General features: G+C 41.4%; 1 protein-coding gene across 3 annotated transcripts in view; it reads left to right on the top strand.

Annotated features, from left to right (window-relative positions):
- Positions 1-2,131: 2,131 nt before the first annotated feature.
- The window catches only part of setx (senataxin), an 86,924-nt gene continuing 73,737 nt past the window's right edge, over positions 2,132-15,318 (top strand). Inside the window, exons 1-2 of one of the 3 annotated variants that reach the window (XM_041194102.1) lie at positions 2,146-2,213; positions 3,954-4,083. In XM_041194102.1, coding sequence (XP_041050036.1) covers positions 3,972-4,083 — 112 coding nt within the window. In that variant the 5' untranslated portion in view covers positions 2,146-2,213; positions 3,954-3,971. Of the gene's footprint in view, positions 2,214-3,953; positions 4,084-15,318 lie in introns of all 3 variants that reach the window. The other 2 variants (XM_041194105.1, XM_041194104.1) reach the window with 2 other exon arrangements.

Here is a 15,318-nt window from a genome sequence, read left to right as displayed (position 1 = left end):
ATGCAAGTCAATATGATTGTGAACCTAGCCAAAGTGTTTGACAATACAATCATCCTATGAGTGATGTCCCCAGTGTTGAGGAATGTACACCATGAAAAGAACAATTTTAAGGTGGTAAATTGGAGAAAATAGCTTTAAATCATTGACTTACATGGAAGCAATATTTGGGGCCTTGTCAACAATATCCATGCCAGCGTTACTTCCAAAGCAGTTCTCGGGGAGTGCTACACTTGTCAGATGTGTCTTTCAGCTACAACAAGAAACCAAGGCCTGTCTGCCTTCTACATAAAAGATTGCATGGCAATATTTTGAAGGAAAGCAAGGGAGTTATTCAGTGACCTGGCCAATGTTCATTCCTCAACCAACATCACCAAAATAGATTATCTGGTCATTATCACATTGTTGTTTTGGGATCTTGCTGTGCACAAATTGGTTGCCATGTTTCCTACACCACAATATGTAAATGTGTTATAAAGTGCTTTGGGATGTCCCGAGCTTGTGAAAGATGTTATATAAATGTAATTCTTCCTTAGATAAAAGCAAAATGCTGCAGATGCAGGAAATCTGAAACAAAAACAGAAAATGCTTGAAAAACTCAGCAGCTCTAACAGATTCTCTGTGGAGCGAAAAACAGTTAACATTTTGAGTCTGTAGAGCTAAAGAGAAGTAAAAATGTGATGAAATTTAAACTGTTTAAGGGGTTGGAGCACGTAAAACTGGATAGAGGGCCAGTGATAGGTGGAGGCAAAGGAGAGCTTGACAAAGATGTCATGAACAAAAGGACAAAGGGAATGTTAATGGTAGTGGTAAGGGCTAAAGGAGGTGCTGATAGTGGCATTAAGGTAAGAAAGCAGAATGTGATAATAGGACAAGGGTAAACATTCTAAAAAGAACAACATGAACAAGTGACAGATGGTCCTAGGGGTGGGGGGGCGAAGGGGACAGTGGTGGGGAAAAAAGATCGAAAATAGGATAAAAGACGGATAAAATTATTAATAAAAATGAAAATAAAAAATTTTAAAAAGAATATTTCAAAAAGTGAGGGGAAAAAAGAGGTGAGGATAGAGGAGAGAGTTCATGGTCTAAAGTTGTTGAAGTCAATGTTAAGTCCAGAAGGCTGTAAAGTGCCTAATCAGAAAATGAGGTGCTGTTTCTCCAGTTTGTGTTGGGCTTCATTGGAACATTGCAGCAGGTTAAGGACGGGCATGAAAGCAGGGTGGTGTGTTGAAATGGTAAGCGACAGGAAGGTCTGGGTCATGCTTGCAGACAGACCGAAGGTGTTCCACAAAGTGATCATCCAGTCTGCGTTTGGTCTCTCCAACGTAGAGGAGACCGCCTTTTCTCAAGTCCTGTTTTCCCCATCACCCCTGTGCTTGCTAATTACATTGGTTCCCAGTCGAAAAGCACCTCAGGTGCATGAGCAGGTGAAGGGATGGGAAAGGAGGTGTTAACAGCAGAATAATGAACACCTGTCTGAAAGCAAAAATGAGAGAGAGTAGGAGAAACATGCAAAGAAAAAAGGGGAGCAAAATTATGGTCTGAAATTAATGTTCTATCTTGCTATCACAATTCTCTTTGTTCTTGGCCTACCGCGATGGTCCAATGAAGCTCAGTGCAAGCTGGAGGAAGAACACCTCATCTTTTGATTAGGCACTTTACATTTTTCTGGACTCAACATGGAGTTCAGCAATTTCAGACCATAATATCTCCTAATTTTCTTTCCATGTTCCACATTTCCTCTGGACTTTTTTTTTCTTTGACTTGTCACATTACCATTCCCCCTGGCCTTGCACCACCAACAATTTTGTCATTTAATGTATCCCATCTTCCACCTTATTGCTGCTTTTCCACCCTCCCCCATTTCAGCTGCTAAAAACCTATTAACGTTTTCTAACTTTTCCCAGTTCTCATGAAAGGTTACAGACCTGAAACGTTCACTCTGCTTCCATCTCCGCAGAGGCTGCCTGAGCCTTGGCAACGCTTCTGTTTTACGCTCCTCTTTGTTATTGTTCCATTTGAAGTGTGTGGATTTTGAAGGCTGGCCAGTATTTCGCGATCCGGGCTCTCCTGTCCCTCTGCGGCCGCCGTCCCATTTAAAAAAAACCTCTTGGCGCACAGTTGGTTCGATGGCGTCACTTCCGGTGGCGCAGCCTTGTGTTAGAATCGAAAGTTTAGGTCGAAGTTTAACGGGAGTGAAGTCGGAGCTCAACATGGTGAGTACTCGGGTGGCGCTGGCCCTCGACTCCCTGCCCTAAGGTCACCGCCTGTTGAGGCCGCAGGCAGTGGAGGGAAACTCGGCTCTGTGTTTTGGCCCGTGAGGGGATTTGGAACTGCGAGGGCTCATGGCGCTTCTGTTTGACAGGATGTCGGGGCGGGGGCAAGCGCCAGCGTACGCGTGTGTGAGCGGGCAAGAGAGAGAGTTTCAGTGAAGGAAGCGTGTGGGGAAGGAGGGAGGGAGGGAGGGAGAGGGACATGGATGGGGTTAGGGGGAGAGGGGGAAGGAGGGAGGGAGAGGGACATGGATGGGGTTAGGGGGAGAGGTGCAAGGAGGGGGAGGGACTGGGAAGGGGATATGGGGGAGGAGAAAGGGGGAGGGGTGTGGAGAGGCGGGGAAGGAGGGGTGTGGAGAGGAGGGATGGGGTATGGGGGGAGAGGAGGGATGGGGTATGGGGGGAGAGGAGGGATGGGGTATGGGGGGAGAGGAGGGATGGGGTATGGGGGTGAGGAGAAAGTGGGGTATGGAGGGGAGGGGTATGAGCCATATAGGTGGGGAGAGAGAATATGATAAGGGAAACAGTGAGCAGGAGGGATGAGGAAAAGGGAATGGGGTGGAAAGCAATGCAGTAGGTTTGGAGGTGGGGGTGAAAGCAGTTCTGGAGGAGTAGGGATGTGTGAGGGGTTGGATATGACCAATAGACGGAGGGAGATTGAGTTGGGTGGGGAGAGGATGATGGGACTTGGGCACAGCAGGAAAGATAATAGTAGCGGGTGAAAGATGTAGACACCAACTGTTATGAAAATTATAGTCTGAACAGCAAGACAGAGGAGGGCTCAAGTATACTTAACGAAGGCAATGAATGAGGGAAGTATAACGTGGACATATCTGGAACCTAGTTCCAGAGGTGGGTTCAGTTGTGCCTAGAGGGATAAAATGTTTTTTGGAGCTTTTCCATTTCATGAGCAGGTGTGTTGATTGGCTGCAAGATAGCTTTTGCTGTTGTGAATTTTGCATGCTGACATCAGAAGTACTATATTTGCAAGTGCCCAAAGTGATTCTCAAATAATATTTTGGATAATTCTACAAAGGACACCTGCATAATTTACAAGACCCCTTTTTTAAAAGGGGAACACAATCATGCAAGGATTGGAGGATTGTTGAAGAAATGTATGAAATTACCTGAACCCCTCTTTACACAAGTTGTTAGAAAGTTGATAATTTGTCTTTGGTTTCAAGGTGAAATAGAGTAAAATCATAATACAGGTTGAGTAGAATACAGAGTGGTTTTTCCATCATGCCATTTAAAATTTCAGTTCCTCAGCATTTGATATAAAAGGTCATTCAGTCATGGAATATTATCCCAAGTCTCTTCTCATAGGAACTTTTAAACTTTGTTTTTAATCTTTTTAATATTTGTCGATGATACTGCCAGATGCTGGTGCACAGATTTGTTCCTCTGCTGGTTAGACAGCAATACCCAACCAGCTGTTTGGCACTTTCAGCAGGTGCAGGTATCAAACTTGCAGTACACCAATACCCTAAGGTGAGGTGCTCTAATAGTCTGTTCCAGTAAAGCTGCTGCTGCACATCACCTTAGGTTATCCATTGTTATTGGCATTTTATTTCAGCTCATTGACAGATGTCTTGAAAACCATTGTGAGGGTTATCAAGTTTAAGCTGCCAGATTCATCAGGCTAAGCCTCAGATTTCCCAGAACTCCTGTTGTGTTTTTCAGTGCTGAGCATCAAAACTTATGACTGCAGTGTTCATTTCTCAAGACTTATCAAAGATGGAATACGCACATGGAGCCTTTTTTTCACTTTGCAGTTTGTTGCTGTATATGCTGGATAGAGAAAATCTGTGCAGTAAGTTGATGCATATAAGCTATGGAACTGCTCATGCTTTACAACATGTGATTAACTGGTTGTTATGGAAAGCTGCAAAAAGCAGTAGCTCTGGCATGCTAAATTTAGTGCAGAAAACTTTTATTTTTCTGTCCAGTGATTGCTGCTGAAAAATGTACATGCACAGGCAACTGGCAGAGGGGGATTACTCTGGGCTATGATGTCATCCAGGACTGAATAGCATGTTGACACTAACAGCAGAGGCTTCATGCATCAAAGTAGGGGGAAATATCAGGGGGCTTCTTTGTACTATCAAGAGCCTGCACCCTCAGAAGATGAAGTTGGGTGGGTGATTAGCAACAAATATAACAATTCAAGCAAAAATATTTCATCAACTGTCAAGGAGGTTAATATGTTTCTTTTGGTGGGGGATGGGAAATATACACACATTGAACACAGGAAATTAATGGGAGGTGGCAAGAAAATTTTCTGCTTGAATAACCTGCTTAGCGTCTTGTCTCTTTATTGCAGCCACTTTAATTTTGTTTCCTGTGAGCAAGGTACCTTTTTCAGAAAACCTTTAATTATGCATGCTAGCTGTGATGGAGTGAGCTAGTATTGTCCCTTAGAGCATTGTGCTGAGCATTTGTGCCTAATGATTTCCTGCATGGGAGTCCCTGCTTTGACTGCACTAGCATTTGCTTGGGTGAGAGTTACAAAGAGACACCAAGCACCTTGCCACAGGGGAGAGTAAAAATTAACAGCCACAACACCCAGGCTGCATTTGTGCAAATCCTGGTTATCAACATTAACGGATAGCATTCACATGCATGCTTGAGATGTCTCTATCCTCAGTGAGAGGTAAAAGGTATTGGTGCAAGTTGTTTGACTCATTTTAAAAACTTAATTTATAACTGAACAAAAACATTCAGAAGTTCATGGATCATTGTTCTGGTCTCCATTGAGACATAACTTTTAAAGAAATTCGAACTTCTGGTTAATAGCTGAAAGGATGATGCAACAAAATTTCACATTTTATGACTTTTGCTGTAACAAAAGACTAAAAGCACTTAACTAAACACTATCTTTGTAGGCAACTTATACTTTAAAGCACAAATCCGAATATTCTCCTTTTTCTTTTACCATAACCGAAAACACACCACATATAATTTAAGAGGAGATGGTTGCGTAGTGGTAATGTCACTGGACTAGTAATCCAAAGTCCCAAGCTAATGCTCTGGGGACATGGGTTCAAATCCCGCCATGGCAGCTGGCAGAATTTAAATTCAATTTATAAATCTGGAATTGAAAGCTAGTCTCAGTAATGGTGACCATGACAACTATTATCAATTGTCATTAAAAACCCATCTTTAGGGACAGAAATCTGTCTTCCTTACTTGATCTGGCCTACATGTGACTCCAGATCACAGCAATGTGATTGACTATTAATTGCCTTGTAAAATGGTCTAGCAAGTCAGTTTTAGGGCAGTTAAGGATGGGCAACAAATGCTGGCCTTACCATGCAAGAATAAAGAAAAAAACTTTATACTGTCATTTAAGTATACATTCGATTCTCCAGGAACCAGTCCAAGGTGATTATTGGCTCTTGCGGGTTTACTTCTGTTGTTTTCCTTTCTCAGCCTGGGAACTTTTAAACTCAGAACTGACTTTCACAGTGAATTTTTCTTCTTCCTGGCAATTCTTCCTCTAATTCGAGCTAGCCTCATTTTAACTCCTCATGAGCTTGGTCTTTCCAACATGAGCATGAGCTCCCAACCTCATTCCAGCATGCTGAACCACAGCATCTTGCTGCCTATAGCTGCTCTTCTAGATCCTGGCAGACTAATCTTGTCTGTGAATTTTCAGGGGTAACTTCCCCTCTCAGAGCCTATCTCCATGGCAACATTAATCATATAAGCTTTGTATCCAGGCGGAAATACTAATTAGCTATCCTTGAGATCCTAATTTTCTTTTATCTTGGAAATAAATGGACATTTTAAAGCACAACTGTTTACAACCCAACATTCACAACTCTTTTCTAGGACTTTGGAGACTCTCAGTCTATCCACAAGCTGCTGCCATTGTTTCTAAGTGTGAACACCTTGCAATTTCTTCCCAGCAAAACAACCTGGGCCCCCTTTAATCTGTACCAATCAAACACCCAGGTTTGCTGTGAGGTGGACTCTAGGTCACATGACCCCCTTCATTTTACCTTAAATCAGAGACAGCTCCAAAACATATTCTTAAATAACCTCAATTGTAACATCATGTGCTAAAATAGTATTTTTTTAAAAATACCTGCTGCTCTGTTGTTTTGAATAGAATAAAATATTGTGGACTTGCTCTGCCACTGATCCCGAAGATAAGGTTCAGAATATCTCACATAATGTATGGTTAGTTCGACTTTTTCCTTCATTCTTCAGCTGGAAAACACTTTGCCTTTTAAGTTGCTGGACATGTCAGGTAATAATGGATATTTAGGACTTTGGTGGTCAACAGGACCAATAGTCAGTTTCCGTAAGCAATGGGATTTAACAATGGAAAATAAATGGAGTAAATTTGAGTTAAATCAGGCACTGAAAGAAATAGAGGATGGATTGGATTGAGTGAAAGAAAACGAAAAATATTTAACCAGTTGAAATTTTAAATATTTTTAGCAATTTACTACCTGTAGGAATGAGACACCACAATTTAAATTGTTTCCTTTCTGGGCTGGAGAGATTGAGTGGCATTGAGGGAGCATAAATCTCATTATTAAAAAGATACTTGTGTTATTTGGCACCCTTAACATGTGAATTTAATTGGCAACTAATGCACATATGCAGCAATTTCATGAAACATGTGTGGTAACAGTGAACCAGTGTTTAACAATCTGTGAAGATTCATAGCTCATGGGTTATTTCTTCCTCATCCCAAGTTGCTAGATAATTTGTGCATTAACAGAGACTTGGTGCATCAAATTGCCATTAATTTGGCAGAAGAATCTGGACCTATGATGTCACATGTACCCGATTGCTCCTATGGTATTACATTTTGTTCAGTGAGTAGAACTTTCACCATTGAGTCAGAAAGTTATGGTTTCAAGACATATAATGCAGACTGACCCTTTAATTCAGTGCTGAGGGAGCGCTGTAATGTTGGAGGTGCTGTTTTGATTGAGACATTAAACTGTTAGACCTTGCTATGTACATATTAATGAGGAAGGGTCTCTTGCAAAAGCTTGGAATTTTTTTTTACTCAGAGCAGTGATACTGTTAGCTGAACTTGGGTTGTACAGTCTAGTTTTATGCAGAGTACTCTACTTTCACAGGTTGTATTAGTACCTTTCAGTTAATTGCTGATGGAATAGCATTCTGCAATTTCTCTTTCCTTCTGATGTTATTTGGAGAAAAGCTAAAGGATAGCTTCTGCTAAAAGTTATAATGCATTTCTTGAGGTTGTGTAGGAGAATGTAGGGGAAAAAAATCACTTTCTTTAAAAAGCTATTAAACAGAATCGATCCTTGCCATTTTAGTTCGTTTTTCAATAAGACTTGAATTTTGTAATAGGAAGCCTCTTAATTCTCCATTGAGAATTAGAAATTGTAATTCTAATTGCTAACACCTGTTGAGACACCACAGAGAGAGGCACGTGGTGAGGGGGATGAGGATTACAAGATTAATTGCAGATTAGGAAGGCCATTCAGCCCATTTAAATGTATCCATTTAAAAAGATCTTCAAGATCCTTTATTGCAGCATTCAGGTGTTTCTTAAATGAGGCCATGATCCATGAACTTCTGAATGTTTTTGTTCAGTTATAAATTAAGCCTTTAAAATGAGTCAGAAACAACTTGCACCAATACTTTCTTCGGTTTGACTTGGATCTCTTTTAAAACATATTGTAATTCAAAATGAAATAACCTCTGAGGGAAATGGGTGGAGACAGAGAGGAGGAAGGAATATTTTCAAGGCAGAGGTTTCTTGATAAGGGAGTGAAAGGTTATTGGGGCGGTAGGCGGGAATGTGGAGTTGAGGTTACAATCTTATCAGCCATAATTGTGTTGAATGGTGTAGCAGGCAGGAGGGGGTACTGAGTGGCCTACTCCTAATTCATATCTTCATATATTCGAAATAGGTTGAGAGCCTCTCATCATTCACACGTGGTTGTAAGGCTGAGTGGGACTAGCAAGTGGAAGGTTGGGGTAAAGTAAATGACAAGGGTGCAAGGGAAAGGGAGGATACAGGAGTGGAGTGGCTAGTTCAGAGGGGAAAATATGGGACTATTGCTGTCAGTGATGGGATGGAGTGGGTGATTGGGACGTGGGCAGCTGAATACTGCATTTTCACGCAGCCTCAATTGAAAATGCGGCTTTCAGTATTCCCTTTCTACGCTATGCCATCTGCTACCTATTAATTGAGAGTTAGGTGTAGGGAGATGACAACAGAGAGAGATGTATAAGAGAGTTAGAGACAACAACACCGACAACTTTAGGAGGTAACAAGAGACCAGAATCTCAGCCTCACTTTATGCAATGAAAGAAGCTTTTCACAACCTCGGGACATCCCGAAGCATTATATTGTATTTGAAGGTGAGACTGTGAAAGTTAAGGAAAAGGACAGATGATTGCAGTAGATGGCTCCTGTTGATCAGCTTCCTTGCAGATTACACAAAATTGTTGAAATTACAGCCATGCAGCTGAATCCCTTTAAGACCACAAAGTCTTGTGGTTAAATAAATGAGGGTACAGTTTACTTGGAACTAGAACTTAGTTAATTGGAATATGCTGGTCAATTTCAGGCTGAAGTTCAGAAACACTCACTTTTATGTTTGTTTTTCTTCTGTGATCACTGGAGTTGTTAAAATGAAATTGGACAAAATACTTTTATTTATTGGCCCATCACTAGTGGTAGGAGTAATTTGACATAGCGACATAGTGTTACAGGATATTGTCATAATTGCGATTTCCCCTTCTCCCCAGCCTTAACCCCCCACCACCAGGCTATTGATACTGGCATTCTAAATCAAATGATGTCATGGTATTATGATTCTTCTTCAGAATTCCAAATATTTTGTTCTAATCTCAGATAAGCAAAGTACACTTTGGAGTGCTTGACAGAGCTCAACACTCTACAACTAGGGAAACCTCCAGGGATCAGATGGGCTTCGTTTGCTGCCATCAGTGTTCAGTGAACAAATAAAGTGATTGTGTATTGATGTGTCTGGTATCAGGTATGTTTTTAAAAATGAATGCATTTAGGACAGACGATAGGCTTTCATTTGTATAGCTCCTTTCACAACCTTAGGCCATCCCAAAGTGCTTTGCAGCCAATTAAATTTTTTTTTGAAGTGTAGCTACTGCTGTGATGCTAAAAACACAGCAGCCTATTTGCGCACAATAAAATCCCACAAGCAGTGATGTGATAATGTGCAGATAGTTTTTTTTATATATATGCTGGCATTGTTCCCCCCTTCACTTGCCACACCGGCTGGTCACCGGTACGAAAGTTTACTGAAATCCAGGGATAGGGGTTGTACGCATGAGTATATAAGTAACTGTTTCCTCTGCTCGAGTGTAATTTTTTTTAAAAAAAGGAACAGACCAGCCTGAGCAGAGTCTGATTCATTTGAACTTTAAATTACTTGATGGGTGTTGCATCTTGGGTTCAGGTTTAGAATTGGTTTTCGTTTTAAATTCAGGCAGCTCTCCAGATAAATTTGCTTCATTATTCCTAACCCACTGAAATGGAAGCTTGAGAGGTATGAAAATAAATTAAACTTATTTAACTATTAAATAAGTTTCCCTGTTATTTAACCTGCTGTGCTGTTTTCATCCAATGTTCTTTTGAAATATTTGATCTTTGTTTCTGTAAAAACAGTTAGATCTAAGCAGTTGTATTCCAGCAAGGATAAAAATAGAAAAAATAAGCAAGCATGAAGATAGTAAATTGACACAACATGTGAGCTTGGGATTTGGAGAGTGAGGGAATTTTAAAGCGTAATTTTCTTCTAAAATCTAGTCCGGTTTGTATTTGGCATTTGATGACAATTTACTGTTAAAGTTAAGTTTCTGTTAGTTTTAGTCAGTGATAAGCTCCCTACTAGAGATGCAGCTACAATCTGTTAAATAGGTAGCTACTTAGAACTGTTTTCTCTAGCCAGCAGTGCTGACTCAGCTCGATAAAATTTCAGCTGGTATGAAGTGGTCTTGTTGAAACGCACAAAGTAAGCATGCAGATAGCTAATTGCCACTGAATCCAGCTTGACACTGTGAGTGATTGAGCAATTTCAGTGCTATGATGGAAGAGGTGCTGACCTTTTACATATAAGTATATAACCTTGACTATGGAGCAAATTGCAGACATTAAGTTTCTGACCTTTTACATATAAGGAGTGGGCTGAGAGAGAGAGAGCCAGAGAGCAGCAATGGGACATGAATTGAGGCCTGGAAGTATTAATTAGGTGAGCAGTTAGTGAGTTTTAAGTATAATTTTTCTCTCTAAACAGTGAATGGGGGTGGGGGATGCAGCAGCAGTAGTAGTTTAAGGTGGTACTGGGGACATCTGGAGATATAAGTATTGCATTAAATTTATAGCTTAACTAGTTAAACTACCTGATATAGCTACAGATAATTGTTGAGTGATAGTTCAAAACTTAGTTAAGTAAAACACAATGGAGTTGCAGGACAGGTGGTGTGTTGCAGCTATACTTGTGGAAACTGGTGGACACCAGTGTGATTCACAGCAACCACATCTGCAGTAAATGTCTGCAGCTTCAGGAACTTTGGCTCAGAGTTGATGAGCTGGAGACTGAGCTTCGGACAGTGCGATGCATCAGGGAGAGGGAAAGTTACCTGGACACCAGGAGGCAGTCACGCCTCTTAGGCTAGGGTCCTCTGATTTGCTTCATGGTCAAGGTGCGACTGCAAGTGAGACAGGTATTGGGATCAAGAAGTTAAAAGTGGAGGATCCTCAGCCCTTGCAGTTGTCCAACAGGTTTGAGTTCTTGCAGCTTGTTTGGATAAGAGAGGGGGCTGCAGGGTAGATGAGTGAATTGACCATGACACTGTGCTGCAGAGGGCTATTCACGTGGGGGGTGTAAATTAGAATGTAGTGGCAGTAGAGGGACAGTATCGTCAGGGGGATGGACATAGTCTTCCGTAGCCAAGAACTTGAGACCAGAAGGCTGTGCTGCCTGCCTGGTGCCAGGGTTGGGTTCAGGACATCTGCTTGGGGCTGAAGAGGAACTTGCAGTGGGTAGGCAAGGATCCAGTTGTTGATGTCCACATGGGTACTAATGACAGGAATGAGATTCTACTTGGGGCTTATGAGCAGCTAGAGGTTAAATTAAAAAGCAGAACCCAAAGGTGGTACTCTCTGGATTATTACCTGAGCCATGAGTAAATTGGTGTAGGGTAAATAAGATTAAAGAGCTGAATGTGTGGCTCAAAGATTGGTGTGGGCGTTCTTCAGGCTAGTGTCCTAGGCCCAACAATCTTAAGCTGCTTCATCAATGACCTTCCTTCCATCATGAGATCGGAAGTGGAGATGTTCGCTGATGACCCTGCGATGTTCAGCAGCATTTGTGACTTCTCAGTGAAGCAGTCCATGTCCAAATGCAGCAAGGCCTAGACTACATCCGGGCTTGGGTTGACAAGTGGCAAGTAACATTTGCACCACACATATGCCGGGCAATGACCATCCCCAACAAGAGAGAGTCTAACCATTGCCCCTTGACGTTCAATGGAATTACCGTCATTGAATCCCCACCTATCAACATCCTGGGGGTTACCATTGACCAGAAACTGAACTGGACTAGCCTTTTTAATACTGTCTCCAAGAGCAGGTTGGAGGCTAGGAATCCTGTGACGGGTAACTCACCTGACTCCTCAAAGCCTCTCCAACATCTACACGGCACAAGTCAGGAGTGTGCTGGAATACTCCCCACTTGCCTGGATGGATGCAGCTCCCAGAACACTCAAGAAGCTTGACACCATCCAGGACAAAGCAGCCTACTGAAACACAAAGCAGCTCGCTTGATTGGCACCAAATCCACAAACATTCACTCCGTCCACCATCAATGCCCAGTAGCAGTAGTGTGTACCATCTACAAGATGCACTGCAGGAATTCACCAAGGCTCCTTCGACAGCGCCTTCCAAACCCGCATCAAGAAGGACAAGGGCAACAGATAGATGGGAACACCACCACCTGGAAGTTCGCATCCAAGTCACTCACCATCCTGACTTGGAAATATATCACTGTTCCTTCACTGTCACTGGGTCAAAATCCTGGAGCTCCTTTCCTAACAGCACTGTGAGTGCACCTGCACCACATGGACTGCAGTGATTCAAAAAGGTAGCTCACCACTGCCTTCTCAAGGGCAACTAGGGATGGGCAATAAATGCTGGCCTAGCCAGCAAAGCCCACATCCCCTGAATGAATTTTTTTAAAATGCATTTCAGTTCATGGAGCACTTGGCAAAAGTGAGAACTGTACCATTGGCGTGGTCTTCACATGAATGATGCTGGGACCAGTGTTCTGGCGAGTCGTGTAACTTGGGCTGTAGAGAAGGCTTTAAACTAAATAGTGGGGGGGGGGAGGGATCACATGAGCAGAGATATGGTAAATTAAAGAGGGAGGCCAAGGCAATAGACCCAAGTGGTGACATGGGTAATGGTGACCAGAGTGTGGCAGGCAGGGACAGAGTGTACAAACTTAAACATGTACCAGCAGATAAGGCCAGAGTTTGCAAGAATGGTAAAAAGATGTAATTAAAGGCTCTGTCTAAATGCACACAGCATTCGTAATAAAACAGATGTATTGATAGCATAAATAGAAATAAATATGCATGACCTGAGAGCCATTTCAAAGACATGCATGATTGCAAGGTAACCAAGGCTGGGGCCTAAATATTCAAGGGTATTGACAATTCCAAAGCACAGGAAGCTAGGAAAAGGTGATAGGAGAGCTCTGTTAATTAAAGATTTCGTTAGTTCAATAGTGAGAAATGATTCGAGCTCAGAAGGTCAAGATGTAGAATTAGTTTGGGTTGAGGTAAGAAATATTAAAGGTAAGAAGTCACTTGGGAGTAGTTTAGCCCCCTAACAAAAGTTACACTGTAGGACAAAAATAATGGGCATTTGTATGAAAGGTACTGCAATAATCATGTGTGATTTTAACTTTCATACTGATTGGCAAAGGCAGCCTGGAAGATGAGTTAATGCAGTATCTTTGGGACAGTTTCTTTGAGGAATACCAGGGAGCAGGCTGTTTTAGACCAGGTAATGTGCAGTGAGGTAGGATTAATTAATGGCCTTATATTAAAGGAACCGCTAGGCAACAGTCATCATAACATGGTAGAATTTTACATTCAGTTTGAAGGTTAGAAGTGAGAGTCTTATCCTTGTAATTGCCTTTATTTAAGTTTATGAAGACAGAGTTGGCTAAAGTGAACAGGGAAAATAAGTTAAAAGCTAGGATGTAGAGGAACAATGACAGGCATTTGAGCAGATATTTCATAACTCAAGGGTATATTCCATTAAGAAAGAAAGACACCGAGAAGGATGCATCATCCATGGCTAACCAAGGAAGTTAAGGATAGTATCAAATTGAAAGAAAAGCCATACAATATTGTGAAAATTAGTCACAGGTCAGAAGATTGGACAGATTTTAGAAACTAGCGAAGAATGACTTAAATGATGGGAGAGAAATTAGAATATGAGAGAAAGCTGGCTAGAAATATAAAAACAGAAATTTCTACAAGTATTTGAAAAGGAAAAGAGTAATTAAAATAAACTTGGGTGCCTTATATGGTAATGCTGGGGAATTAATTGGGAAACAAGGAAACGGCGGAAACATTGAACCGATAGCTATGTCTGTCTTCACTGTAGTAGATAAAAAACATCCAGCGAGTACTTGAGAGATAAAGGGGAGGAAGGAATTTAAAATAATCATATTTACTAGGCAAAAGGCACTGGGAAAACTACTAGAATTAAAAGCTGACAAGTCTTCTGGATCTGATCACCTGCATCCTTGAGTCTCAAAAGAAGTGGCTGCAGAGATAATAGATGCATTGAATGTGATCTTCCAAAATTTGCTAGATTTTGGAAAGGTCCCAGTGGATTGGAAAATGCAGATGTAATACCTCTGTTCAAGAAAGGGGAAACAGAAATCGGGAAACAAAAGCCAGTTAACCTAATATCAGTCAGGAAAAATACTAGAATCCATTATTAAGGAGGTTAAAACTAGACATTTAGAAAATCATAGTACAATTAGAGTTGACATGATTTTTGTGAAAGTGAAATTGTATTTTACAAATTAACTACCTTGAGGAAGTGACAAGCAAGATGGATAAAGGGGATAAAAGCAAAAAACTGCGGATGCTAGAAATCCAAAACAAAAACCAAAATACCTGGAAAAACTCAGCAGGTCTGACAGCATCTGCGGAGAGGAATACAGTTAACGTTTCGAATCCATATGACTCCAACAGAACTGAGAAAAAATAGAAAAGGGGTGAAATATAAGCTGGTTTAAGGTGGGGGGGCGGTGAGATAAAGGGGATGATGTGCTGTTCTTGGATTTCCAAAAAGCATTCGATAAGGTGCCACATCAAAGGTTACTTTCCAAAATAACAGCTCATGGTGCAGAGCGTAACATATTAGCAAGGATAGAGGGTTGGTTAACTAACAGGATGCAGAGCGTAGGGATAAATGGGTCATTTTTGAGTTCGCAAGCTGTTGCTAATGGATCTGTGCTGGGGCCTTATCAATGACTTGAATAAAGGAACTGAATGTGTGGTAACTAAATTTGCAGGTGACACAAAGATAGGTAGGAAAGTAAGTTGTCTAGAGGACATAGTGTCTACAAAGGGATTTAGATAAGCTAAATGACTGGGCAAAAATTAGACAGATGGAGTATAATGTGGGAAAATGTGAACTTGTCCACTTTGGCAAGAAAAATAGAAAAGCAGCATATTGTCTAAATGGAGAAACTGCAGGACTCTACAGAGGGATTTGGGTGTCCTGGTACATGAATCTCAAATTGTTAGTATGCAGGTACAGCAAACGATTAGGAAGACGAGTGGAATGATGGCATTTATTGCAAGGGGAATTGAGTATGAAAGTAGGAATTGCTGTTACAGCTATACAGGACCTTAGTGAGACTGTCTCTGAAGTACTGTATATAGGGTTTAGACTCCTTACAGATAACATTGCATTAGAAGCAGTTCAAAGAAGATTCAAAGAAGGATCTTGGCGGTGTGTGCGCCAAGAGGATGTTTC

Source organism: Carcharodon carcharias, chromosome 8 (genome assembly GCF_017639515.1).
Source record: "Carcharodon carcharias isolate sCarCar2 chromosome 8, sCarCar2.pri, whole genome shotgun sequence".
Classification (NCBI taxonomy): domain Eukaryota; kingdom Metazoa; phylum Chordata; class Chondrichthyes; order Lamniformes; family Lamnidae; genus Carcharodon; species Carcharodon carcharias.
This window is presented reverse-complemented; position numbering and strand designations above follow the sequence as displayed.